Source organism: Phoca vitulina, unplaced genomic scaffold (assembly GCF_004348235.1).
Source record: "Phoca vitulina isolate PV1807 unplaced genomic scaffold, GSC_HSeal_1.0 scaffold50, whole genome shotgun sequence".
Lineage (NCBI taxonomy): Eukaryota > Metazoa > Chordata > Mammalia > Carnivora > Phocidae > Phoca > Phoca vitulina.
In genome coordinates this window covers 1,513,797-1,537,975 of record NW_022589753.1, presented here as the reverse complement: position 1 = coordinate 1,537,975, position 24,179 = coordinate 1,513,797, and the positions used below count along the sequence as shown (strand labels likewise).

The window sequence follows — 24,179 nt, the reverse complement described above, 5'->3', positions numbered from 1 at the left end:
GGCAATGTACAGGCAAGCTCAGAGGGACACAGGTAAGGACCGTCCTGGCTTCACCTCCCCTCTGCAGTGGGGGGTGGACCACCAGCCCCACCCTGACAAGGTCCAGCAACAGGGGGGCCCAGCCCCCACAGATCTCCCGGGAACCACAAGCAGCAGGAACACCACGTGTGTGTCCTGCCCAGACAGCTCCCTGTGCCAGCCTCTCAGACCACAGCCTGGTCACCCGACACCCGTGAGCTCAGCCCTGGCCCCCCACGGCCACCATCATCTGTCCCAGCGCCCTGCCTGAGCCTCCACAGCCCCCAGGTCCGAGCTCGCTGGGACCTTCTACCCAAGTGGGCGGCTGCACGGATCGACCTGCTTCGGGCGCATCACCCCTTGCCCAGAGGCCTTCCCCGGGTCCTTGGCTCCAGCCACACTGGCCTCCACGCTCCCACCTCCACCTCATGCCCTCCAACCTACTGTCCCCTCCCTTGATGTCCTTCCTGGGAGCCCGAGCAGGCCCGTGCCCCCAACCTCGGGGGATGCAATGTCCCTGCTGCACACTCCCCGTGCTCCCCCAAACCCACTTCTATTTCTCTCCAAAGCACTTCCTGTTCCCTTCCCACTTTCACCTGCTCCTTAGAACTATTTTGTGTGGCTTCCTACCCAGCGCTCTGGACACCATGGGTGTAAACACACCCCCCCCCCAAGTGCCCACTGGGGAGCCCCGGCTGGCACCCTGCCCGTGGGGGGGGGCTGCCCACCTTGGGATAAGCAGAGGGCCAGGGCAGGGGCGAGGAGCAACCTACCGGTGTCCATGGCTAGCATGGCCTGCACCTCCTGGACTCGGGCCACCAGCTGCTCGTTCTTGGCCTGGGCATCTCGGAGCTGGGTCCCGGTGCCCTGGAGGGTGGCCCGCACTGCGGGGGAAGGCAGCCTCACTCCCAGCGTGCAGGTGCAGCCCACCTCGGCCCACCTCACCAGGAGGGGACCAGGCCAACATGCACACAGACGGAGACATGCAGACCCGAGGGCCCTCGGCCTGGGGAGGCACCGGCCCCCCCGCAGATGTAATTATCTCCGCTCCACAGGTCACACAAGGGAAGCTCAGGAGAGCCAGGCCACTGCCCGGGGGCCGCCAGCACCCCGAGGGTCTAGCAGCAGAGCGTGTGCCCTTTGCCCTGTGCTTTCTCATCCACCTGGCTCCCATCGGGACAGTAGGAGGAACCCCTTCCCAGCCCCCCCACAGCCCCCAGGGCAACATGCCGAGCCGGTGGTAAGCAGGACTCCCACACAGGGCAGCCATCACCCTCCCTCCCACCATCACCTACGACCACCGCCCCCCATGGGACCGGACATAGGGCTCCCCAGCACTCACCGCGGCCCAGCCTCTGCTGCCCCCTGATGGTGGCCTCTGCCAGGGCACTGCTGTTGGTCAACAGGTCCCGGGCTCGGGACGCCAGGCCTCCCCGCACCACCATCTGCAAATATGGGGGCAGGATGCGGTTCATACCTGCCTGGTGGGAACCAGGGTCAGGTCGTGGGGCGGGGAGGGAGGCAGGGGCTCCTACTGGGGCTGTGGGGAGGGCCAGGGCCTCACCGCCCATGTGTGGGTCGCCTGCCGCAGCGCCTGACCAGCAGCCCCCTCGGCGGCCTGCACGGCTTGGAGAATGCTGCCGTAGGCGTTAGCGGCCTCGATGGCCCGCTGGATGAAGCGGTCCTGGTTGACTCCACGGATGATGCTGTGTGGGGGCAGGAGAGGGACACAGGATGTGTGGTCGGGGGCCCGGGCCCAGACAGCTCAGGCTCTCCTGCTGTCACAGCTGCTGGGCCAGTCTGCCTGCCCACACCAGCCCCCGGCCCTTTGCCCCTGCCCTGCTGCCCGCCAGGCATGCCTTTCTTATCCCTTGCACCCCATTTGGGCCAGGACCTCGTGGGGACAACGGCCTCTTCCTCCAGGAGCCCTCCCCGACTGGCTGTGTCCCAGCAAGGACCCGGCTGCGTCCCCGGGGCGCCCTGCAGGCCTCGCACCTGGACAGGTTGAGGGCCAGCTGGTCCAGCTGCTGTGCGTGGGCCTCTGCGGCCTCCACCAACTCCACCTTGCTGCTTGCGGGGGAGAAGGCCCGCATCTTCTCCAGCAGGGGCGTCCGGGCCCCATCCAGGTTGGCAGCAAGGTGCTCATACTCCTGGGTGGGGACGGGTGGGGGGCGTAAGTGGGACCCCCAACCCGATCCCTTACTCACTCTCCCCTGCTCTGGGAACCCAGAGGCCGCGCCCTGCGTGCAGACCGCCATCGGAACCTGCCTCGGTGCCCCCGAGAGGGGCGGCACTCACCTCCCTGGCCTGGTCCATACCGTGCAGGAGCCCAGAGAGCTGGGCCAGAGTGTCACTGGCGGCCTGCAGAGTGGCCCTCAGAGTGGCATTGTCCCTGGACAGCTCCTGCTTCCGGTGCTGGAGGCCATGGGCAAGAAAGGGGGTGACAAGAACACAGGTATGACAGGGTGGGGACAAGGGGCCGCAGGGTGGGGACAAGGGGCCGCAGGGTGGGGGGGAGCGGGGGAAGGGAGCAGGAGAGGAGGGCCCCTCACCAGGGCGTCCTCCAGGCGCTCCTGGTTTCTGCTGTTGAGCTCCTCAGCCTCCCGAGTGGTGCCCACTGCCCGGTTCAGGGCCCCTCGAAGGTCCATGAGGCCAGCCTCGTGCTGGGCCAGCTGGTCCCGGGCGCGCGCGGCCAGTGCCCGGTTCCCCTCCCAGCGGCTGCTCAGCTGCTCCTGCACACGGGCCAGCACTGGCCCAGACCCCAAGTGGGGATGGTTGTCCGGGCAGGAACTCCGGGTCCCCGCCCAGTGCCCACCCAGCCCCCGTCTGCCGCATCTCAAGCTGATCTCAGCCACTCACGTCTCTGGGCCGCGTCCAGCTCGGCCTCAGCCGCTGCTCTCGGGGCACCCAGGTCTCGGGCCCGCATCTCCCCCAGCAGCCGCTCCACCTCAGCCAGTGTCCGGCGCACGTGCTCGCCCGACGGGGCTGAGGCGTTGGCCGGGAACAGGTGGTCCGTCCGGGACTCGAGCTCTATGCAGCGGAGGGTGGGGGCAATCAGGGCCGGCCTGCTGCCCAAGCAGACCTCTGCTCACTAGCTCCCACGCCTGAGACCCCACCCAAGCATGCTCAGAGTGCCCGCACACAACCCAGAAATGCCCCGGATGGCTCTAGGACACAGCTCTGCTCGGCTGCTCGGCTGCCTGAGCTCCTCACCCCCACCCTCTCACCTTCCTCAGCCCCCACCCCAACACCCCGCTGCCCATCTGCTCCACCTGGCCCAGCCAGCCCCTGCTCCAGGTCAGCACTCAGCTGCAATCTCATTCCTCCCCAACCCCTGGGCTGGGCCACGTCCCCCCAGTCTCTCCTTTTGGCAACAGGTCTGTTTGTAATTCAGGTATCCACCACCAAGTTTTCCCATGGAGCAGGGCACCTCCAAGGGGGGGGGCATGGTATCCCCAAAGAGGGCACCAGCATGCCCCTCGGTGCCCACCTGCCCCGTCTGGCCACACCGCATCCTCTCCTGCCTCCCACATTGCCCTGCTGTTCACTCAGCCACATCTACACAGCCAAAACCCTGCCGATTCTTCAAACCCTGCCCCGACCCTGAGCACCATTCTGTTTGCCCACCATCCTCTGCCCAGCTGGGCTAGCCCCTACCACTCAGGATGCGGTCCACAGCCCTGATGGCCACCAGCAGCGTCTGCGCCTGACCCAGGGAGGCCTCAGTGCTGTCCAGCAGCCGGCCGGCCTCGGCGAGAGCTCTTGTGGCCTGTGGACACAGCATCGTGTCAGGCCACAGCCTGAAGAGAGGATCAGGGGCGACACTGGACAGTCTGGGGCCCCGGGAGAGGGGCCTCTGGGGGGTGCAGTCTACTGAAGGGGAAGGGTCCCAGGGGAAGGGGCTTTTGAGGGGAGGAGCATCCCAGGGAGCTTTGGGGAGGGGCCTCCCGGGCAGGCATCCCCAGGGTCCTGCCTGGCCGTCCAGCCTCTGTGCGTCCTGTCTGAGGCTTGAGCTCTGCTGTTCCAGGGCCTCCAGCTGCTGCACCGTCTCGTGGCGGAGGCCCAGAGGGCTCTGGAGCTGCCTCTGGGGAGGACAGAAGGTGAGAGCCCGCAACCCGAGAGAGCAGTCGGGGGGGCCGGGCTGAGAGGTACCTGCAGGTCGGCGACGGAGGCGTTCAGCCTGTGCAGCCGGGCCCAGGCCACGGAGCTGGCGTTGATGCCACGCACCTGCTCCCGGATGGCGGGGAGGAGGGCGCCAGCCCGCTCCAGGTCGTCCAGGAGCAGGACCACACAGTGGTCACACACTGCGGGCAGCACAGGGGGGTCAGTGCAGGGCCGGGGGAGGACTCACGGGGTCAGCGCGGTGGGGATGGGTCAGCCAAGGGTCATGGAGTTGGCACAGGAATACTGAGCCAGGCTGAAGGTGACAAGGTTAGCGGGAGTCAGAGGTAAGCATGGCCTTTGCAGGATCAATTGAAAGGTCAGCATGGAGATCAAGAAGTCAGTAGGGAATGGGGCAGGTGCCAGGAAGTCAGTATTTAAGCTCGGGGTGGGTCCGGGGGCGGCAGGGGTCAGCTGGGGAGTTCTGGACTTGGGAATTGGAAGGCGGGAGTGAGGTCAGCATAGAGCCCAGGGGTCCCTGGGAAAAATGAGAGGGAGTGGAGGTCGCAGGGTGTCTCTGGAAGTGGAGATTAACAGAGGGGTCACCAGGTCATGAGGGGCTGGGACTCACATGCCCCCAAGTGGGCCCAGAAGGAGCCGGGCTAGGGCACAGCGACGCACCTTCACAGTGGACGCCATGGCCCCCGGACCCGCCTGGCACCAGCACCTGGTGCTGTTGGCTGCAAGCGTCACAGCGCTCCCCACTGAGCCCGGAGGGGCAGGTGCACTGGCCCGTGTGCACGTCGCAGTGGCCCCCCTGGCACTGGCAGCCTAGGTGGGGAGGAGCGGGGTGAGCTGCTGGCAGAGGGTCCCAGGGCGCCGGCCACCCCACAGCACCCCACCCCTCCGTACTCACGCCTGCAGCCCTGCTCAGGCAGCCCCCAGTGGCCAGGGGCACACTCGCGGCACTGGGGCCCTGCGGCCCCTGGCCGGCAGTGGCACTGCCCAGTCTGGGGGTGGCACTCGGAGCCCTCCGCGGCTGGTCCACAGGCGCATGGGCGGCAGCCCGCACAGCCCTGGAAGCCGAAGTGTCCTTCCTGCGGCACACACTGCTGTCAGGCTCTGCCCTCCCCGCCCGCACGCCCCGCCCCTGCCCGGAGGCCCCGCCTCCAGGCCCCGCCCCGCCTGCTGCCCCAGAGGCCCCGCCCCTGCCTGCAGGCCCCGCCCCACCAGGAAGCCGCACCTGACAGCGGTCACAGCGTGGCCCGGTGACTCCTGCCTTGCACAAGCAGTGCCCACTGTGGGGGTCGCAGGTCTCTGTCCCGCATGCGGAGCAGTCACACCCTGCAGAAGGGGTGCTGTGACAGTGGCCCGGACGCCCCCCCCCCGAGCTCCCGCCCAACACGGACCTCCTCCGCCCCACGTCCCTCACTCTCCCGCGGGGATCGACCGCCCGCCCGCCCCCCACGCCGCCCCTCCGCACGAGCTCCCGCCCGCCGCTCCCCGCCTACGGGTGCAGTTGCCGGGCACCAGGGCATCGCCGTAGAAGCCGGGGGCGCAGCTCTCACAGCGGGGCCCGGCGGTGTGGCGCAGGCAGCTGCGGCAGGCGCCGGTCAGGGGGTCACAGTCGCTGAAGAGCAGGTTGGGGTCGCCGTTGCCGCTGCAGTCGCACGGCTGGCAGGAGCTGCCCAGCACCAGCGGGTTCCCGAAGAAGCCGGGCGCGCACCTGGGGCGGGGCGCGAGGGCGGGGTCAGTGGCCCGGGTCCCTCGGCCCGCGCGCCCACCTTCCCGCATGTCCACCTGCAAGCTCGCCCAGCCGCCCACCTATCAGCACGCCTGCCCTCCTGCCCGGCCGCCCTGCAAGCCCACTGCCTGCCGGGCCCCCCGCGCCACCCCCACCCCCACCCGCTCACCGCTCGCAGGAGGGGCCCGCGTAGCCGGGTTTGCAGAGACACTGTGTGCGGGCTCCTCGCAGGACGCAGCCCATCGCAAAGCTGCAGACACGGAGGGGCTTCTCGGACAGCTGCACGCCACCCGCGGTCCCCACCTGGCCAGCCCACCCAGCTGCTCTGGCTTCCAGAGGGCAGTGCTGGCCCAACCGGGTAGGAGATGACGACCTTTCCGACCGGGGCTGTAAGGGCATCTGACCCTGGGGGGGCTGGCCCAGCTTACTTGTTGGAAGGCACCGCGAGGGGGCAGGGGCAGCTGACACAGGGGGCCATCGGGTCCTCAGACCCACTGCGCACGAAGCCAGCCCGGCAGTGCTCACAGTGGTCACCTTCAGTGTTGTGCTGGCAGCCCTGGGGCAGAAGGGACGGGTCAGCACTGATGGTGGAGGCTCTGTTTCCCATTAGCTCTCACCCCAACCGTGCCAGGGACTCTATGCCCAAGGCCAGCCAGTGCCCCGCCCAGGACACCGACCTTCCCCCCAGACCCCAGCGTATCCGTACTACTGGCCCAAAGGCCCCTGGTCTTCCTGTCTTCCCTAGTCTGTGTCTGGGGTGTCTGCCCTGCTCACCATGCAGACGCCCGAGCCAGGGAGGCAGCGGTCTGAGTGGCCATGGCACTGACAGGGGACACAGCGACCCAAGAAGAGACCTTTGATGTCCCGGTAGTAGCCAGGGGCACATTCCTGGGGCAGAGGCACCCGTCGTCAGGAAGGAAGCAAGGCCAGCCCGAGGCGCCGGTGAAGGACCATGCTCTCAGACCCTCAGAGGTGCTGGCCCTGACCGGCTAGACACACGAAGTCACAGCCCCCAAAGCCATGCAGATGCCCTGGCTCAGGTGACAGCCCCCCCCATGTGGGCCAGGGTCGCCTCTTTGTCACCCAGACACCTCTTCTGAGCGGGTAGGCGTTCAATCACAAAACCCCTCAGATGAACAAGCAAGTGCACGAATGTGAGACCCGGAGGGAAGGCAGGGTGTGGGTAGGCGGCTGATGCCTGGCTGGACCGGGCGGTGAAGGAGCACAGAGCAGCTGGGTGCACGGGGGGCCAGGCAGGGACACAGGTGACAGTGCAGGGGCAGACAGATAAGCCAGCGGGCTGGCCCGGCCCGTGGTGGGCAGGCAGGGCTGCGGGGAGGACGGTGCCCAGCGGGTGAGGGAGGAACCGGGGAGACCGAGCGGGGGGTGCCCGCCCCCACCACCTCACCTGGCACGAATCTCCGCGGTAGTTGGCCGGGCACATACACAGCTCCACGTTGCTGGCCGGAGGCCCCCCGCCCACCTCGCCGGCCACCTCCAGCGCCACGCTGCGCAGGGCGACGGCCGAGGAGGTCTGGGAGAACAGGGCGCGGATGTGCAGCCGCTCCAGGCTGGCCAGCACCATCATGAGCTCCTCGCGGGACACGGCGTTGTGCGTCTCCGTGTGCCGGAAGGTCCCCTGCGGGCGGCGCTGCTCAGGGTGGGGCGGGCTGCCTCGGGGGCTAGAACAGCCCACCACCCGCGGGAGCCCACGCCTGGGCCCCTCCCTCACACCCGGCACAAAACCAACTCCAGACGCAGTAGGAATTCAAACACACAAAGAAGACGCTTTAAGCTTTTGGAACAAAGCACAGGTGCGTACTTTCTAATCTCGGAGAAACAAATACTTCCTTCAGTAAAACAAAAACACCAACCGCATGTGAAAAACTGATAAATTTGAGTAAACACCTGAATTTCTGTTCATCAAAAGACACTTTAGGGAAAGACCAAGACTACCAGCTGGGAGAAGAACCGCGGCTCCCAAGGCGGACACGGGGAGGCGGCAGGAACTACACACAACTTCTCTAAAAAGGTAAGGAAAGGCCACAAGCGAGCGGAAAGCGCAACGGGCAAAAGACAGCTCACGGAGGGAACTGCAGGGCCGTGAGCACCCAAGCAGCGGCTCACGCGTCCGGGGTCAGGGCTCCGCGGGCCAGCACGTGGCCGGGAGCGCTCCTAGGCCCCGTTCTCCGTCCTAGAGGGCAGGCACGGCAGCCTTTGGCCCCTTTGGCCCCCACGGGCTGTGCCGGGCTCCCAGAGGGACCCGGGTGCCCAGGCCAGCTCCGCTCACCTCCACCAGCTGCAGTCGTCCGTGGTGAACGTGGCCGGGCGCCGGGTACATTGGCTCCAGGAACGTGATGCTCATCTGGTTGCCCTGGGGAGGTGTGTGGGCAGATGAGGGCTGGCAGCGGGCTGCCCGCCATCCTGCCTGGCTGCGCCCACCTGCCCACCCGACCACATCCACGCCATCGGCCACCTGAAGCACCACGTCCGGCCTGCTTTCTGTGGGGATGAACACGTCTCCACGCTGGGCCTCCGAGTGAAGTTCGTAGCGGAGGGTCCCACCATAGGATGACACCTGGCGGCAGGGCAGAAGGTTGTGACCCGGCCAGACCCTGACCATGGGCCCAGAGTCGACAGCAATGGTCTTGGGCATCGCTGGGCTGGGGGCCGGGCTAGGCCTGGGCACCCTCACAGAGTCCCATCCCTCCCTGGACACGGGCAGCCTCGTTGTCGTCTTCCCTCCACCTCCAGGGGGTCCCGGACACCGTCACAGTGCCCGCCCCAGGGCCCGCCTGGCCGGCTCACCCTGTCCCCCAGGTAGGAGGGTGGGGCCTGCCAGTACAGCTCGGGGAAGGCCTCGAAGCCGCGCCGCAGGTCCGCGTAGAGCAGTTCTGCCTCTGCCCGCAGCTCGTGAGGAACCACCTGCCGGTCGCTGCTCAGCAGCGTCCAGCCCTCCATGTCCACGTGCTGCAGGCACATGGGAGGAGCACCGACGTGAACGCCCAGGGCACGCTGACGGGGTAACGTGTCCCCTCCCTGAGGGGGCGCCACCCTCGGTGTGGGTCCCACTGCCCGCACACCTCACGGCGGGCGTGGGCCGAGCCCCTGCAGCGCTCGGTGGCCCCGAAGCAGAAGCAGCGGGTGCAGCCCTTTGGGTTGGTGGCTTCAAGGGAGAAGGTCCCAAGGCGGCACTGGTCACACCGAGGGCCCTGCACGTTCTCCTGGGGGCGGGAGGGTAGGACGGGTCAGCTGGTCGTGCGCTGCAGAGCCCGACCCACCCTGGCTCGTTGTCACCCCCTCCCCATGGGCTGACTCTCCCCAAAGCGTCCAGGAAGCCCCAGGGGTCCCCAGAGGCTTCCGGCGGCTGAGGCGGCGTGGAGGTGGGGGGCCCGCCGACCTCTCACCTTGCAGTGGCACTGGCCTGTGAGGGGGTCACACATGCTGGGCATGGAGCCCGCCTCATGGCAGTCGCAGGGGCGGCAGCGGGGGTAGCCATGGAAGCCAGGGGCGCAGGCGTCACAGCGGCGCCCGGTCACATTGGCTCTGCACCTGCCGGAGGGAGGTCAGTGGCTGCCGGGCCTCCCCTCCACCCCGGCCCCTCAATTTGAACTGAGACTGCAGGGCACCCCCCGAGGCGGTGGACCCCCAAGGCGTACCCCTCCCCCAGCTCCCACCCCCCGAACTGGACAGAGTGCTCTCGGTGGCCATGGCGCCCCTGACCCAGGACCAGCCCAGGGCCACGGGGACAGCCCCGCCGCCCAGCTCACTTGCACTGGCCACTGTCCGCATCACAGGTGGGGTCGGTGAGCTCCTGGACACCAGGCCCCGAGCAGTTACACTCCTCACAGCCCACCAGGGGGTGGCAGCCGAAGCTCTGGGGCTGGCAGACCACGCAGTCTGGAGGGATGGTGCGTGGCGGGCAGACACATCGGCCCGTGATCTCGTCACACAGACGGCCTCGGCACTCGCAGGCTGCGGGGAGCGTGCACGGAGGGGGATGAAGCCCTGTGCCCCATCGGAGGCCCTGGCTGCAGCCCGGGGGACGCACCCGTCCCCCCCCCAGTGTGGTTTCCCCCAGCTCCAGGCCCCAAGCCTCAGGCAGCTCCTCTGATGTGGGGTCAGTTGCCCAGAAATGCCGTCCGGTCCCTGGCGTGTGACGCCCCGCAAGGCCTGGGCCACCAGCTGCCCAAGGGCCTGCGGACAGGGGCCGGCAGGGTGGGTCTGCCAAGCCCTGGGACTTCCTCCTGGCCGCAGTAGCCATGCTTCCTGCCGCCGGGAAGCCCCCTGGGGATCAGGTACCACCCCCTGGCTGGCACTCCCGTGGGCTCAAGTACTCACGCCTGCAGCTGGGGAAGCCCCAGTAGCCAGTAGCACAGCGGGAGCACACACGGCCGATGACGTGGGCCCGGCAGGGACACTGGCCCCCAAAGGGCTCACACGTGGGGCCTGTGGCACCCATTTCGTGACAGCCGCAAGGCTGAGCCCCGTTGTTATAGAAGAGAGAGAGAGAAGAGGCAGCACCACGACAGAAGGGGGACGAGCTGGTGGGGCTGTGGTGAGAAGCAGCTGGTGAGGCCAACTCCTGGTCCTGAGCCCGACCCCACCGGCCCTGCCCCCCACCCCCCCCCCCCCCCCCCCCCCCCCCGGGGCCCCCCCCTCGGCCTGCCCCCCCCCCCGCCCCCCGCCCCCGGCCCACCTGATGTGGTACCCATGGCTGGCACACTGGCTGATGAAGTCATAGGATTTGTCCAGGGGCTCCTCTCGGAGATAGCTGGAGCTGTAGACCTCCTCAGGGACCACCAACACATATTCCTAGGGGATCAGGGCCTGGTGACCTTCCGTGGGCCCCGGAGAGGACCCGGGCTGGGGAAGCATACCAGAGCCCGCCAGCCAAAGCACATCTCCAGGGGTCTCTGTGACTGGCCAGGGTCCAGCTGGACAGCCGAGACAGTAGTGGCCACATCACTCCCCAGCCCGGGCCCCAGCAAGGCTGGCAGGTGCTGGGCCCCCACTGGGCTGCTCAGAAGGAGGTCGGCTTCTGTGGCCTAATGGAAGCTTGGGGGCTGTGAGGAGTGCCCGGCCTCCTGGTGCCCCCTCCCATCCTTGCCTGCCAGACATACCTCTGCCCTCCCTCTCCATCTGTCCAGGCCTCCTCCTCCAGGAAGGCCACCCTGACCAGCAGGGCCCCAGGGGACTGGTGGACCACATCTCGGCTCTTAGGTATTCGCCCCACACCATAGCCTCACAGCTGGGCCTGGAGGCCCCTGAAGGCTGCTCCCTGGCACCTGGCATGGGGCTGGGCCCAGCCAGATGGGGGACGCACCCGGGCTGAGTGGCCAATGGTGTGACAGCTGGGAGGATGGCTGGTCCCTGAACAGGGTCAGGACGTCCACACCCAGAGAGGATAGCCCCACGTCAGGCCCCGAGAGTTCCACGTGCAGACATGGCAGCCTTGGACTCACCAACCAGAGCCACCGGCCCTCAGGCACCCGCATGGTCACGGTGAGCTCGCTGTCAGTCACGTCCAGGACGGCCTGGCCCTCACACACAACCAGGGTGCGGCAGCCGTAGGCGTGCGGGCAGAAGCTGGCATTGGCATGGCCTGGGGGGAAGGAAAGGCAGGTCAGTGTGTCCCCCCACACCCCATGGGCCAGCCCAGGGCCACTCCTGGAGTCAGCGGGGAGGAAGAGCTACCACGGGACAGTGCCCCGCCCGCCCAGGAGCGTGCATCTGTGACTCCCAACACGGACCTGTGACCCGCCTGAGGACGCCTGGCAGGGCCCACTCACGTGACACGGGTCAGGGGTGGCCACGCACAAAGGCCCACTGGGTGCAGATCCCTGAGCTTGGCCCCGCGGAAACAAAACACACACACACGTAGGAACACAAGTACCATCACCGTGTGTCCCACGGTGAACCCTCAGTTACCCGCGTATGTGACGGGGTGAACCTTGACTCATAAAATGGAGTCGGGAGCGGAATCTGGGAAGGGGGGCCGGGAGGCTGGGGCTGCCATCTGCGCTGGGCCCAGGGCACCCCGTTCGAGAACCGACGGCAGGACGGATCTGTCCACGGATTGACGACCACCACACGATGCGGCTGTGTGAGGAGTCCGCCCCCACGGCCCACCACGGCCACTCACCCTGCCAGACTCGGCCCCCACTGATGAGGACCTCCACGGGGAAGGTGGGGTGGTCGGGCTGGTAGCCGTGTAGCACGAAGGCGTAGCGGCCCAGGGCGGGCACCTGGGTGGTGAAGACCACGGTGCCCTGCGGGGAGCGAGGGGCTCTGGTGAACAGGTGCAGGGGTGGGGACCCGGGTGAGGGGGGAGGGCCTGGAGTCCTGCCCCTGTCCCTCCTGGACCAGGCCCTCACCTGGGGGTGGCGCAGCAGCGTGGGCTCCGCATCGGGGTCCACGGCAGTGGGGGGCCGAGGCTGGGGCCCCGATGGGGGTGCACCAGGTGTGAGGTCCTGCGAGTGGACCAGCGGGAGGCCAGAGGGCAGGGGCAGCACCTGGCAGTCCCTGAGGATGATGGGCTGGGGCGGCTTCGGGAAGCGAGAGAGCAGGCAGGTGGCACTGGGGACGAGCGTGGAGGTGAGGCCCTGCAACCTGGCCGGCGTGCCCCTCTGGCTGCCCGGGCCCCTCCCGCCCGCACCTGCTGGGGCTGAAGGCACCGTGACTGCTGACACAGCGGACCCGGGGCTCCACGAACTCCATGCTGAATGTCTCCACGGGCACCAGGGTGACGCTGTGCTGCAGACAGACGACCAGGCGTGGACGTGGAAACGCAGCCCGGGCCCCTCCCACACCCCTACATCCGACCTGCGTCCCCCTCTTTGCACCAAGGCCCTGCCTCCTCGGGCTGCTCGAACCCCAGCCTCAGGTGCAGTTTCTGGGCCAGGAGCACGTCTCAGCTCTCCTCACCGCCACCCACCCTGTCGCTCCAACTCTACACGTCGGCCACCAGCCTCCCCTCCAGCTCCAGGGAGCCGGCACGGGCAGGCACTGGGCGAGCACGGGCTCGTGCGCGGGCTCTCTGCCCCGTGCCGTCCAGCACGACGTAGGTGCGCGTGGCAGATACAGCAAAACCCAAGACATCAGAACTGTCTGGAAACGCCCCACGGGGAAGACCAGAACGCCGTGTGGGCGACCGGGCGTCAGCACGGGACGCAGCACGGAAGCCTGGCCTGTGGGACAGGCTGATGAAGCGGCTGTCAGAGCTGGGAGGCGGCCACCGGGGACCGCGGGGTGTCTGGGGGCGGGCGCGTGGCTTCCTGGCCTGGGTGCTGGGGGCGGGGGCACGCCGGGCATGCCCGTGACGTGGTTCTGTGGACACTTTACAACAAGCCAGTTGCCCGCCACGGGGCTGAGGGGAGGACAGGCCGCACGCGCCCGACGCCAGTAAGTCGGGCGGGAGCGACGGGCTCTGCGCTCTAGCACCGCGGGGGGGACGCACGGGCTCCCATGAGCCTGAGCAGCGGGCGGCCGCGGGCTTCTCCTTCCGTCTGCAAGTCTCTCGTCAACACTGATGCGTTTACAAAAATAGGTGCATCGGTGATGCATCTGTTAAAGGCTCGAGGGAGGCAGGCGTCACTCGCCCGGTCCCGTAGCGAGTGGACACCTCCTGTGGGCTCTGGGCGTCAGACGGGTCTGCCCGGGCCCGCCTCGCCGGGACGCAGCCCTCAGAGCGCTGACAGGGTCTAGCAGCGGGCTAACCGTGACGCCGACGACCCCGCCGAACCACCCCTTCCTCACACCGGGGTGTTCTCGGCAATTACACCACGAAGCGGCCTCTTGTGAACACGGTTTCCTTCTGCCCCAGCTCCGATCCATCACACGCCCCCCTCCCCGTGTGGAGAGCGGAATGCTCTCTAAATAAGTCCATATTTTGTACCCACTGGAAAAAATACTCCCACCCTGCAGGTGAGGAAGATTCTGGAAGAAACGTGGGTGGGCGCACAGTAACGGTGCTGCTGACGGCCCCCTGGGCTCACCACGCTTCCGCCTACGCTGCTTAAGGTCGTCTGAGGGGCCTGACGCCCCAGGGGAGGCCCGGGGGCCTGCGCAGCAGAGGGCTCAGGGCCTTACCAGGAAGAAGCGCGCCTGCTCGGCCGTGAGCCGGACGCTGGCCTCCGTGTCCAGGTGGAAGGCAGCCAGGTGGTGCTGGGTGTCCAGGGCAGCGCCCCGGCACAGGGTGCTGCGGGATGGGGGCAGGGGCAGTCAGCGGGGAGGGGGCGGGGCAGCCCTGGGGCCCGCGCCCTCCCACACAGCTCCCCCGGCCTTGAATCCTCGCCCCTCCCTGCACACCTGTAAGGGCAGGGGTGGAGAGTGAGTGCCCCCTGCTGCGGGGCCCGCTGGGGGGTGTGCACGGCCACGCCCACCTCCTGGCGGGTGTCCTCACTGGCGTACTCCACCACCAGTGCGTAGTGGCCCGGCCGCGACACTGCCACCTGCAGCTGAACGTCCACCTGGGGGCGGAGGGAACGTGATCAGAGGCCCCACCCCAGGCCCCCATGTCCTCCCCGGACACTGCTGGACACGGCCCTTACCGCCCTCTGCTCCCACAGCCTGCCCCCCGGTCCCAGAGTCTGTGCCCCCGCTGTCCTTGCTGCCCGGGGCACCCCTCCAGGACACCCCCACGGCCCCCTGGCCTTCCAGCCTCTGCTCACTCCGAGCCTCCCCCGCCTCACCAAGGCCTGCTGCCCAGAGGCCTAGCTTGGGTCTTCGGAGTGAACCGGAGGGCAGGGGTCACTGACACCCCATCTACGAGTGAGGCCCCAAGTCAAACCTGTGTCCTGTCCTGGCAGCGTGGACCCCACCCCCTCCCTGTCCTCCAGGCCAAGGACACGCCTTCCCCAGGTCCTGGCACTCCTTGCCCTTCCACGAGGTCCCAGGGACACGCACGTCACTGCCCAGGCAGGCGGCCAGAGGCGGGTGCGAGGGGCTGAGCCGCTCCGTGGGGCAAGGCCGGGGTAGGCTGTTGTCATGGCGACACAGGGCCTCGGGTCCAGCAGCTGAGGGGAAGCCATCCAGGGGCAGGTGGGTGTAGAGGAGGCAGCTGGGGTGGGGGAGGGGCGACACGACTTGGTCAGCAGGGGCGAGCGGCCCGCGGCCCAGGGAGGGTCAGGCCCCCCACCCTGCCGGGCCGGCCCTCACGTCTCCCCGGAGCGCTGGGCGGCAGGCCGGAATGTGCAGGCCTCGGTCACCCGCAGCTGCAGGAGCGCGGCCTCGTAGTAGGTGCTGGGTAGCAGAACCACGTAGTCCTGGCGGGCAGGGGAGAGGTCGGTACGCTGGCCCTCTCCCCGGGCCCGCTTCCAGCCCGCTCAGCCCCCGCCTCACCAGGAGCACCCCTTCGGCCTCCACGAGCAGGGCCCAGGTGCCAGGGTTCAGCACAAAGGGCTCCCCGAGGCCCCTCTGGGGCACAGTGACAAAGGCAGGCTCCGTGCTGGGCGGGAAGGCGACGGGCTGGCTCTGCTCTGTGCCTGGGGACACGGAACGGGAGACTCCTAGACTCCCCGCCCACGGGCCACCCTGGGCGGCAGCTGCCCCAGGGCCAGGGTGCAGGCTGGCCCCCCACCCACTCAGGGGTCTGAGGTGGGGCTGGGGCGAGGGGAGGGGGGCAGGGGCGGGTCAGGACGGGCAGTGGGGGAGCAGGGCGGCCCCCAGGCACTCACAGTTGCTGCACGTGGCAAACTTGCCCTCTTCCTGCACAGAGACTCGCCCGCTCACACTGGTGGGCCCACGGTTGACGTAGCGGAAGACGAGCCGGAAGAGGTCGGGGGAGGTCACGTTCAGCTTTGCCACGATCCTGGGCTGGGGGGAGGGGCATGGAGAATCAGGGCGGCCCCTCCCTGGCCATTCCCAGCCCACCCCCCCACCAGCCACGGGGGCGGGGGGGGGGTGTGAAGCCAACATCGGGGAGCGGCAGCCCCTCCCCGACCTGGATGGGTGTCATCTGCGCGTAGCCCCTCCAGCTGAAGCTCTCGAACTCGAGGGGGTTGAAGCCAAAGCGCACGGTGTGGCCGTCGGGCGTGGCCGCCTCCTCCAGCTCCAGCCGCAGGTCGTGCGGGTCAGGGACGTAGTGGTCTCGCGCCGGCCTGGCCAGGGCAGGGGTGGTCAGGGGCAGCCCGCAGCGCCTCCAGCAGGTCAGCTGCCTTGCCAGCCCCCTGGCCCCCGGCCCCGGGAGTGGGGGCACCCACTCGCTGCAGGTGAGGCCCTGGGTGTTGGGGCGGCACCGGCAGGCGCCCGTCCTCGGGTCACAGCCCTGTCCTAGCGCCCCACCGACGTCACAGCGGCAGCCTGCGGTGGGAAGGAGCAAGGTCAACGGCTGGCCCCCACCCAGCCCCGCCGCTCCGCCCACACCGGGCTCCGGATCCTGCTGGGGCCACCCGGGCCCCTGGGGCTCTGTCCACTCTCTGTGGAGAGCAGCAGGGGCTGAGAAGCCAACTCCTACTGACCACCAGGGGCTGCCCGGGGCTTTGGACAATAACCAGACCCCGGGACTGATCAGAGATGTCTGCCAGGGGCGCAGGAAGGAGGGGAGGAAGACCAGAGCAGCCCCTCCCTCCCGTGCCCAGCACAGGCCTTCCCAGACCCAGGCGCCCGCCTCACTCGTCCCTCCCTTGCCTCGGCCTACCCCAGGACGCGGGCTGAGGGCTGCCGGGCACTTACTGCGGCAGCCAAAGTAGTCGGCCTGGTCCAGCCCGAAGAAGCCATCCCGGCATGCCGCGCAGGTCTGGCCGCACACGTGAGGCTTACAGGAGCACTGGCCGTCGCCCTGCGGCCGAGGGGAAAGGTGAGACCGAGCTGGGCGCGGGGGGTGGGCGGGCGCGGTCTGGCCATGCCTGCCCCACAGCCCCTGGGCAGCTCGGCCCTCAGACTCACCGGCTGGCACTCGGTAAGTCCGCCCAGCGTGCCCCGGGGATCGCAGCTGCAGCCTGGCGGAGAGCAGAGCGGGCCTGGACGCTGTGGGGCCGGCCCTCACCTCCCGGCGCCGCTCCCCTCCCCCAGCACTCCCAGCACTCCCCCCCCACCCCACAGACTCACGGGTGCAGCCCTCAGGGTTCCTGGGACTCAGCCCCCAGAACCCGGGTTTACAGCGATCGCAGCTGGGCCCCTCCACATGGGCCCGGCACGTACAGGGGGCCTGTGCCTGGGAGAAGGTGAGACTGAGGGTCAGGATGGGTCCCTGCCCTTCTACCCGAAACCCTCAGCCCTGGAGCCCCGACCCGGCCCCATCTCTGGCATGTCCCCGGAATGGGGACAGAGGACCAGCCAGGGGACCAAATGGGCCCGGAGGTTGCCAAGGCGACAGAGCAGCCGGGGAAGTGACCGTCTCCTGGAAGTGATGGGCTGACCCCCACTGAGGGCTGACCGGGACTTACCTCAGGAAGGTGGGGACCGGCCGGAGCCAGGCCGGCAGGATGGCAGGAGCCAGCTGTGGAGAGACCCGGCCTGCGGTCATTTCTCGGTCACTGACTCCGATGGCCAGGGGCCTCTGCGGCCCGGCCCGGCCCCATGGCTGCGTGGGAGCCGGCCGGTGTGCCTCTCACACGCGTGGGCGGGCACGAGGCCATGGGCTGTGCCTGCTCTCTCTGGTCCCCGCGCCCTCGCCCACCGCAGGGCACAGTCATGACCACGCGACAAGCGCGCGTGGCCTGCAGACGTGTGTGTGAACACGGACTGTGCACACAGCTCTGGGAACACGCGCCTGCGCGAAGCCCATGAACACAGGCCGACGGGCCTGCACGTGGAGGAACCGCACACGGAGGGCACACGCGGCCCGCGCGAGCCTCACCTTCACAGGCGGGGAAGTCGTAGGCGCCGGGAGCACACGCGTCACACCGCAGCCCTGTCACGCGGGGCCGGCAGCTGCACTGCCCGCTGCGGGGGTCGCAGGCCGCGTGCAGGGAGCCCTCGGCGGAGCAGAGGCAGGCTGGCGAGGACGGCAGGGTGTGGGCCCGCGGTGAGGACACGCCCCCCGCCCCGCCCCCCGCACGGGCACTCACGGCCGCAGTCGGGGAAGCCGTGGAAGCCGGGGCTGCACTCCTGGCAGGCGGCGCCCGCGTAGCCAGGGCGGCAGCGGCACGTCCCGCCGGCCCCGCAGAGCTGGTCCAGGGCGCCGCGGGGGTCGCAGGTGCAGGCTGCGGGTGACACGGGGTCAGGCCCTGGGCACTTGGGTCGGGCCCTCCTGCTGCCCGCCCTGGCCCTCTGCTCACCGCGGCAGTCGGGGTAGCCGTGGTGGCCCGGGCGGCAGCGGTCACAGTGAGGGCCGTCAAACTCGGGCCGGCACGGGCAGTGACCGGCTTCGTCGCAGCCCTCGGGCAGGGTCCCCGCAGGGCTGCAGCCGCACACTAGGGAGCGAGGCAGCACACAGGGCCCCCTGAGCCAGGCGGGCCGCGCCCCAGGCCCCACGCCCGCCCACCCACGCCTGCGGGGAGGCCTCACTCACACTGGCAGAGAGGGAAGTGGTAGTAACCCGGGGCACAGCGGTCACACGCGGGCCCCTCGAAGCCCTCCCGGCAGGTGCACCGGCCGGAGTCTCGGTCACAGTCCCCGTCCACCACTCCAGGGCTGGAGCACTCGCACGCTGCGGGAAGGGATGCGTGCTCAGTCGCAGGGGGCACGGGTGCCCGGGGTCGGCGCGAGGACGGGGTCGGGGCTGCACTCACGCTGGCAGCCGGGGCCATAGAAGCCCGGGGCACAGAGCTCACAGTGGGCGCCCTGGAAGCCGGGTTTGCACACGCAGCGTCCCAGCCGCGGGTCCCTGCGGCAGGCGTTACCCTGGGTCCCGGCCGCGCTGCAGTCACAGTCTGGGGGCAGGGAGGGGGGTTTCAGACACCTGCAGACCCCAGCCCTCCCCCAGAAACCCTGCCCACCACACACTCGCTTCCTTACACTTCTGTGCTGCGCTCATACAGAGCTAAAAGACAAAACCCCAGAAGGCAGAGCCGACGTCTCTGGAGCAGTGTGTGCAATGAAACCGGGGTGGCTAAAACTACAAGTAGTTGTTTATGATGTGGCTACTAAGTCAACTGCAGGCGTGGATACAACCGGAGAAAATGTAAAAACAAAATCATAACAAAGCAAAAAGAGACTCGTAATCTTTATAAATAATTCTGCAGCTTGGAAAACAGGAGCGAAAGCGTGCTAAATGTCTTAACTTATGCATGAAAAGAGGTCATGAATACTGTTTGTTACTTATAGAAAAGTATGGTGGTTTTTTTTTTAATTTTATCTATTTAAGAGAGAGAGAGGGGCGCCTGGGTGGCTCAGTCGTTAAGCATCTGCCTTCGGCTCAGGTCATGATCCAGGGTCCTGGGATCGAGCCCCGCATCGGGCTCCCTGCTCGGCCGGGAGCCTGCTTCTCCCTCTCCCACTCCCCCTGCTTGTGTTCCCTCTCTCACTGTGTCTCTCTCTGTCAAAAAATAATAAAATAAAATCTTTAAAAAAAAAAAAAAGAGAGCGAGCGAGCGCACGCAAGCACAAGCCCCGTGAGGAGGGGCAGAGGGAGAGGGAGAAGCAGACTCCCTGCTGAGCAGGGAACTCGATGCGGGACTTGATCCCAGGACCCTGGGATCATGACCTGAGCCGAAGGCAGACGTTTAACTGACTGAGCCACCCAGGCGCCCCAGAAAATTATGGTTTGACATTTGTCAAAGACAAAGGGTGACCTGGGGCTGGACCAGAAGAGAGAAACAGAGCTTGCCAACCCTCCAAGAAGGAAACACAAATCATCCAAAACCAAAACACAGTCTGTTGTCCAACTCAGCAAGACGCAGGCAGGAAACACCTAAGGAGAAGGAGAAATGAGACAGAAAGAACAGGAGCGAGCCCCACCTGATGGCCACGGCCCTACCCGGGCCACGGCTCCTCTCACAACACAGAACCAGAGGCCTCAGTTTGACTCTTGAAGGAAAATCAAGTCATGTTCTCTTGAAAAGATGCACTTTGAACCAAGGACCCAGACGGGCCACAGAGAGCTTCATGAAGGGACAGCAAGGTGCAGAGAAGGTGAGCATGGAGACCCCAGAAGGTTCTGGAGAACCCTAGGCCACAAGCATCAGCAGGATGATGGGGAGCTGCTGTGTGGAAGGGGGCTCGCCCCCTGGGTCTGCAGGAAGCCCCTTGCTGTAAGAGCAGGACCACGGGGTCGAGAGGTGCTAAAGGCCGAAACTCCTGAGCTGGAAGGATCTGGCAAAACCATCATCCTGCGTAGAAAGATTGAAGACACTGTCCTCAGAACCTGATGAGGATGGAGCAGGGACGGCGTGGATTTAAACGGCATAATGAACGTGTGTGGTTTGTGGGCGTACACGTGGCGATCTGACCCCACACAGCACACGCGGGCCTGCCGCACATTCCGGAACATTCTAAAAGGCGTCACGTACAGGTGAGAAGCAAAGAAAACCTCAAATTCCAAAGACCCTATCTGACCCCAACGCAATGAAACTAGGACTGAGCCATCAAACAAGGACAGAAAGGCCATCTAACCACCCCGTGGGAGGCGCCGGCCGGGGCTCCCTCGCCCTCGGGGACAGTACAGCTGAGCCGCAACCCGGGGTCCCCCAGCCTGGGTGCCGCTGCTGGTGCTCTGGGCTGGGTCGTGCCCGGCCCCCCCACGACATGCCTGTGGCACCCCTCAGTCGTCACAACCCCAACTGTCTCCAGACACTCTCCTGTGGATCAGGATCACCCCTGATTGGGAACCAGCACTCCACGCCTGTTTGTCAATAATTAAGAAAGTGAAACTAATAAATCCAAGAAGCCAGGAGAGCAGTAATGAAACAAAACAAAGAAAAGGGACAAACACCAAGTGATCTCACTTCTATGTGGAATCTAGCACAAAAACGGAACACTGAGCTCACGGAAACAGAGAACACGGTGGCCGCCGGGCTGGGGGTGGGAGACACGGGGAAGGCGCAGACTTCCAGGCATAAAGCGAGTAAGGTGTGGGGCCGTGAGGGCCAGCGTGGAGGCTGTGCGTAATCACAGCGGACTGCAGGGGCGCCTGGGGGGCCCAGTCGATGAAGTGTCTGCCTTCGGCTCAGGTCATGATCTCACAGTCCCAGGATCGAGCCCCGCGTTGGGCTCCCTGCTCAGCAGGGAGTCCGCCTCTCCCTGTCTCTCTGCCCCTCTCCCCACTCGTCACGCGTGCTGTCTCTCTCAAATAAATAAATAAAATAAAATCTTAAAAAAAAAGGAACTTAAATCTCTCCCCCAAACTGAAAAGAGAAAAACCCCAGCAGATCTTATAGGTAGAATCTTAAGCTGTATTTTGAAAACACCAATAAATTCAGCAAATTTCTGATACATCTAATAAATGAAGGAAATAAAAGAAATTAAAATAGTAAGAGAAATGAAATGTACAAATCACGATGGAATGCTGCACGTGATTTTTATACCAATACATTTTAAAATCCAAAGGACACAATTTGCTAAGAAATAAAAATGACTAAAGTGGACTTACGCTGAGGTGGGAAACGAACAGATACAAGAACCACAGAAGAAACGAGAACCATAATCTAAGATCTCCACTGAACAGGTGTCAGGTCCAGGCATCCTTATAAGTTCTATCAAACTTTTAAGAAATGGGTGATTCCTGTGATTTTTAGCCCACTGTGGAGCATAACCAAGTATGGGTCATTTTCCAGGTATTCTCAAGGTGAATTAGAAAACCAAAGCAAGATGGCACACACACCCAAAAACAACAACGACCAAGGAAGCTTTCAACTAGTCCCCCTCACGGATACAGACACGGGTGTACGTGAGGAGACACGAATCGGATTCACTGTTTGCACTGAGCCCCCACTGGCATGGGCCGTTCCGGGGCGCCGGCCCTGGGCCGCGAGGACAGCAGGGCTCCTCAGCACTTCCGCTGGGCACCAGCAAACCACAGTCCCAGGGCTGCTCTGGCTGGTCTGCAAATAAAGTTTTATTGACACGGCCAGGCCCATTCACGTCCACACGGTCGATGCCGCGTTCCAGCTGCAGCACGTGACAGCGGAGGTCAGGAGCCACGCACAGCAGGACACCCGGCCCTCACAGTCGAAAGCCAGCAAGCGCTGTCTGGTCCTCCTGGAGGACGTCTGCCGACCCCCGTCTACAGCGCCGATGAAAACCTGACATGGACGCGTAAAGAAGAATCCGTCCAAGACCAACAGGCGGGAGGGTAAGCGAGCTTAGGGCGTGGCGCCTCCGAACGACCGAGTCGGCGGTGAGTCGGAGGCAAGAACCGCGGCCGCAGCACCACCTAAGGCTTCACACCCAGCACAGGAACGAAGAGCCCGGAGACACAGGGCACAGGGCCCTGCGGGCAGAGGCGGCCGTGCGGAGAGCCAAGGCCCCGGATGACACGCTCCCCGGGAAAGCAAGTGCAAAGTCACCTCACAGACGGGTCAAAGACACGCTGCAGACGACAAATGTCAAATGTGATCTAACCGAGACACCACCAGCGGCCGTGCTCGCCACGTGATGCCGTCGGGAAGAAACACCGCCGGCCGGTCAGGCTGACACGCCGTCCCGAGCGCGCCCGATTCCAGAAACACGCGGGGGCAGGCGGTCTCTGCCGGGCGAGCGTCCCGCCGGGCGAGCTGACAGTCGCAGGCAGGGCCCGCCGTCCAGCGAGGACCGTTCGCGCCCGCGGATGCTCACGCCACAGCGCTGAACACGGTTTCTTTTGAGAGAGCGATCTGGCAACCTACAGCCAAATAGGGCCCAGAACAGGCGTGTCTCGTGACTCAGAACCTTCTAGGACATTGTTCTACAGAAATTAGTGAGAATTTATGGAAAGTTTTAGCTGCAAGGATGTTTACTGTAGCATTTTTTTTTAATTGGAAAGAACTTAAATTTCCAACAATTTGGGGGTTGACTGAAGAAATACTGCATCTGTCCGATGACAGAGAACAGGAGGTGGCAGGCTGACAGGACGCGGTGGGAGGAAACCCAGAGCAGCGCCGCCGCACACGTCCGAGTCCGCACCGGCACCGTGCAGCACCCGGAGGGTCCCAGCCGTGGGGACAGGGGTCGTTTGAAAGTGATGCCACTCTGGGTACCTTCGTTCTTCTGCTTTGGGCTTACCTACACTCCTGAAGGTTTCTTAGCTCGAAAATGCATTATTTGCATAAAAACACAAGGGCCGAACATGAGGCGACCACAATGACAATCCTGCTCTTGGGGGGGCAGGACGGGGCCTCGGAGGACACTTACTCACAATCTGTCCGGCTGGCAGCACCTGCGCGCCGGTGTCATTGGGGGAGAAGGAGGGCACCGCTGAGGGGGGGAGACAGCACGGGTCAGCCGGGTCGGCTCAGCGCCACCGGACAGGTAGGCAGGACCTCTGGGCGTAGGCAGGCTCCGCCCGGGGTCCCCACCCCGGGTCCCCCACAGGGCTCCGGGGACAGCGCCCCGGCTCTGCCCCCGGCCCCCCAGGCTGACGCCCTCACGGTAGCAGCGCGGGAAGCCAGTGAAGCCCTCGGCGCACGCGTCGCAGCGCTCCCCCGTGAAGTTGGGCCGGCAGTAGCAGCGGCCGGTCAGGTCCTCACACGTCCCGTCTGTGAAGTCCGACTCGCAGTTGCAGCCTGGGTGGGGGCCAGGGAGTCATGAGACCCCAAGCCTGGGGCCCAGCTGCCTCCGCGGCGCGGGCAGGGGGCGGAGAGCCAGGCCGGGCCTCCCAGAGCAGTGCGAGGGCCCCCCTCCGGACACCCTTTCCCCTGGAGGCCCCCCCCCCCAGGCCAACCCCACTCACGGCGACAAGCGTGGGGAGAGTCGAGAGGGTGGTCCGGGGCCCGGAAGAAGCCGGGCAGGCAGCGTTCACAATTGATGCCGCTGGTATGATGCTGGGGCAGGACGGGGCCGCTGAGTGCAGGGACCCTCCCACCCCCCCTCCCCCACCCCAACCCTGGGTATGCCGACCACGCGGGGGGGGGCAGCCCACCCCCCCAGAGCCCCAGACCCGCCCTAGCTGCCGCCACGGGCTGGCCCGGCCCCGTCCCACCTGGCAGTCGATGCACACGCCCCCGCCCTGGTAGACGTTGTCCTGGTTCTGGCTGGCGTTGTGCCGGTCCACCTCGGGGTCGTAGAAGCAGTCGTGGGCGTGGCCGTGGCAATTGCAGGCTGGAGAGAAGGGGGCACAGCTATTCACAGGCCCCCCATGACCCCGCCTCACAAACCACCGGTGACCCCAGATGTGGCCTGGTCTGGGTGACAGCACACACCACGTGGCCGGAGCATGCCTCAGGCCACGGCAAAGCTGGGTGAGTGTGTGTGCAGGTGAGCCGGTGTGAGGGTGAACAGGTGAGTGGGTGAGCGGGTG

At 66.3% G+C, this 24,179-nt stretch overlaps 1 protein-coding gene across 1 annotated transcript in view; it reads right to left on the bottom strand.

The window, feature by feature from the left end:
- Positions 1-24,179, bottom strand: part of LAMA5 (laminin subunit alpha 5) — a 50,225-nt gene that overhangs the window by 5,718 nt on the left and 20,328 nt on the right. Inside the window, exons 8-58 of the mRNA XM_032387678.1 lie at positions 23,862-23,980; positions 23,613-23,703; positions 23,311-23,445; positions 23,075-23,137; positions 18,538-18,678; positions 18,318-18,455; positions 18,085-18,219; positions 17,875-18,009; positions 17,664-17,801; positions 17,251-17,303; positions 16,913-17,018; positions 16,751-16,803; positions 16,538-16,643; positions 16,066-16,165; positions 15,807-15,963; positions 15,541-15,679; positions 15,206-15,348; positions 15,023-15,129; positions 14,771-14,924; positions 14,174-14,334; positions 13,955-14,063; positions 12,522-12,619; positions 12,241-12,442; positions 12,009-12,135; positions 11,329-11,468; positions 10,563-10,678; positions 10,205-10,416; positions 9,634-9,838; positions 9,271-9,415; positions 8,947-9,087; positions 8,672-8,833; positions 8,340-8,441; positions 8,154-8,237; positions 7,272-7,502; positions 6,638-6,751; positions 6,292-6,419; positions 6,033-6,113; positions 5,631-5,845; positions 5,363-5,463; positions 5,036-5,216; positions 4,801-4,950; positions 4,171-4,322; positions 3,992-4,102; positions 3,676-3,787; positions 2,878-3,048; positions 2,571-2,767; positions 2,317-2,433; positions 2,014-2,168; positions 1,583-1,724; positions 1,361-1,463; positions 792-902 (exon numbers count right to left, since the gene is read on the bottom strand). Coding sequence (XP_032243569.1) covers positions 792-902; positions 1,361-1,463; positions 1,583-1,724; positions 2,014-2,168; positions 2,317-2,433; positions 2,571-2,767; positions 2,878-3,048; positions 3,676-3,787; positions 3,992-4,102; positions 4,171-4,322; positions 4,801-4,950; positions 5,036-5,216; positions 5,363-5,463; positions 5,631-5,845; positions 6,033-6,113; positions 6,292-6,419; positions 6,638-6,751; positions 7,272-7,502; positions 8,154-8,237; positions 8,340-8,441; positions 8,672-8,833; positions 8,947-9,087; positions 9,271-9,415; positions 9,634-9,838; positions 10,205-10,416; positions 10,563-10,678; positions 11,329-11,468; positions 12,009-12,135; positions 12,241-12,442; positions 12,522-12,619; positions 13,955-14,063; positions 14,174-14,334; positions 14,771-14,924; positions 15,023-15,129; positions 15,206-15,348; positions 15,541-15,679; positions 15,807-15,963; positions 16,066-16,165; positions 16,538-16,643; positions 16,751-16,803; positions 16,913-17,018; positions 17,251-17,303; positions 17,664-17,801; positions 17,875-18,009; positions 18,085-18,219; positions 18,318-18,455; positions 18,538-18,678; positions 23,075-23,137; positions 23,311-23,445; positions 23,613-23,703; positions 23,862-23,980 — 6,789 coding nt within the window. The remainder of the gene's footprint in view (positions 1-791; positions 903-1,360; positions 1,464-1,582; positions 1,725-2,013; positions 2,169-2,316; positions 2,434-2,570; positions 2,768-2,877; positions 3,049-3,675; positions 3,788-3,991; positions 4,103-4,170; positions 4,323-4,800; positions 4,951-5,035; positions 5,217-5,362; positions 5,464-5,630; positions 5,846-6,032; positions 6,114-6,291; positions 6,420-6,637; positions 6,752-7,271; positions 7,503-8,153; positions 8,238-8,339; positions 8,442-8,671; positions 8,834-8,946; positions 9,088-9,270; positions 9,416-9,633; positions 9,839-10,204; positions 10,417-10,562; positions 10,679-11,328; positions 11,469-12,008; positions 12,136-12,240; positions 12,443-12,521; positions 12,620-13,954; positions 14,064-14,173; positions 14,335-14,770; positions 14,925-15,022; positions 15,130-15,205; positions 15,349-15,540; positions 15,680-15,806; positions 15,964-16,065; positions 16,166-16,537; positions 16,644-16,750; positions 16,804-16,912; positions 17,019-17,250; positions 17,304-17,663; positions 17,802-17,874; positions 18,010-18,084; positions 18,220-18,317; positions 18,456-18,537; positions 18,679-23,074; positions 23,138-23,310; positions 23,446-23,612; positions 23,704-23,861; positions 23,981-24,179) is intronic.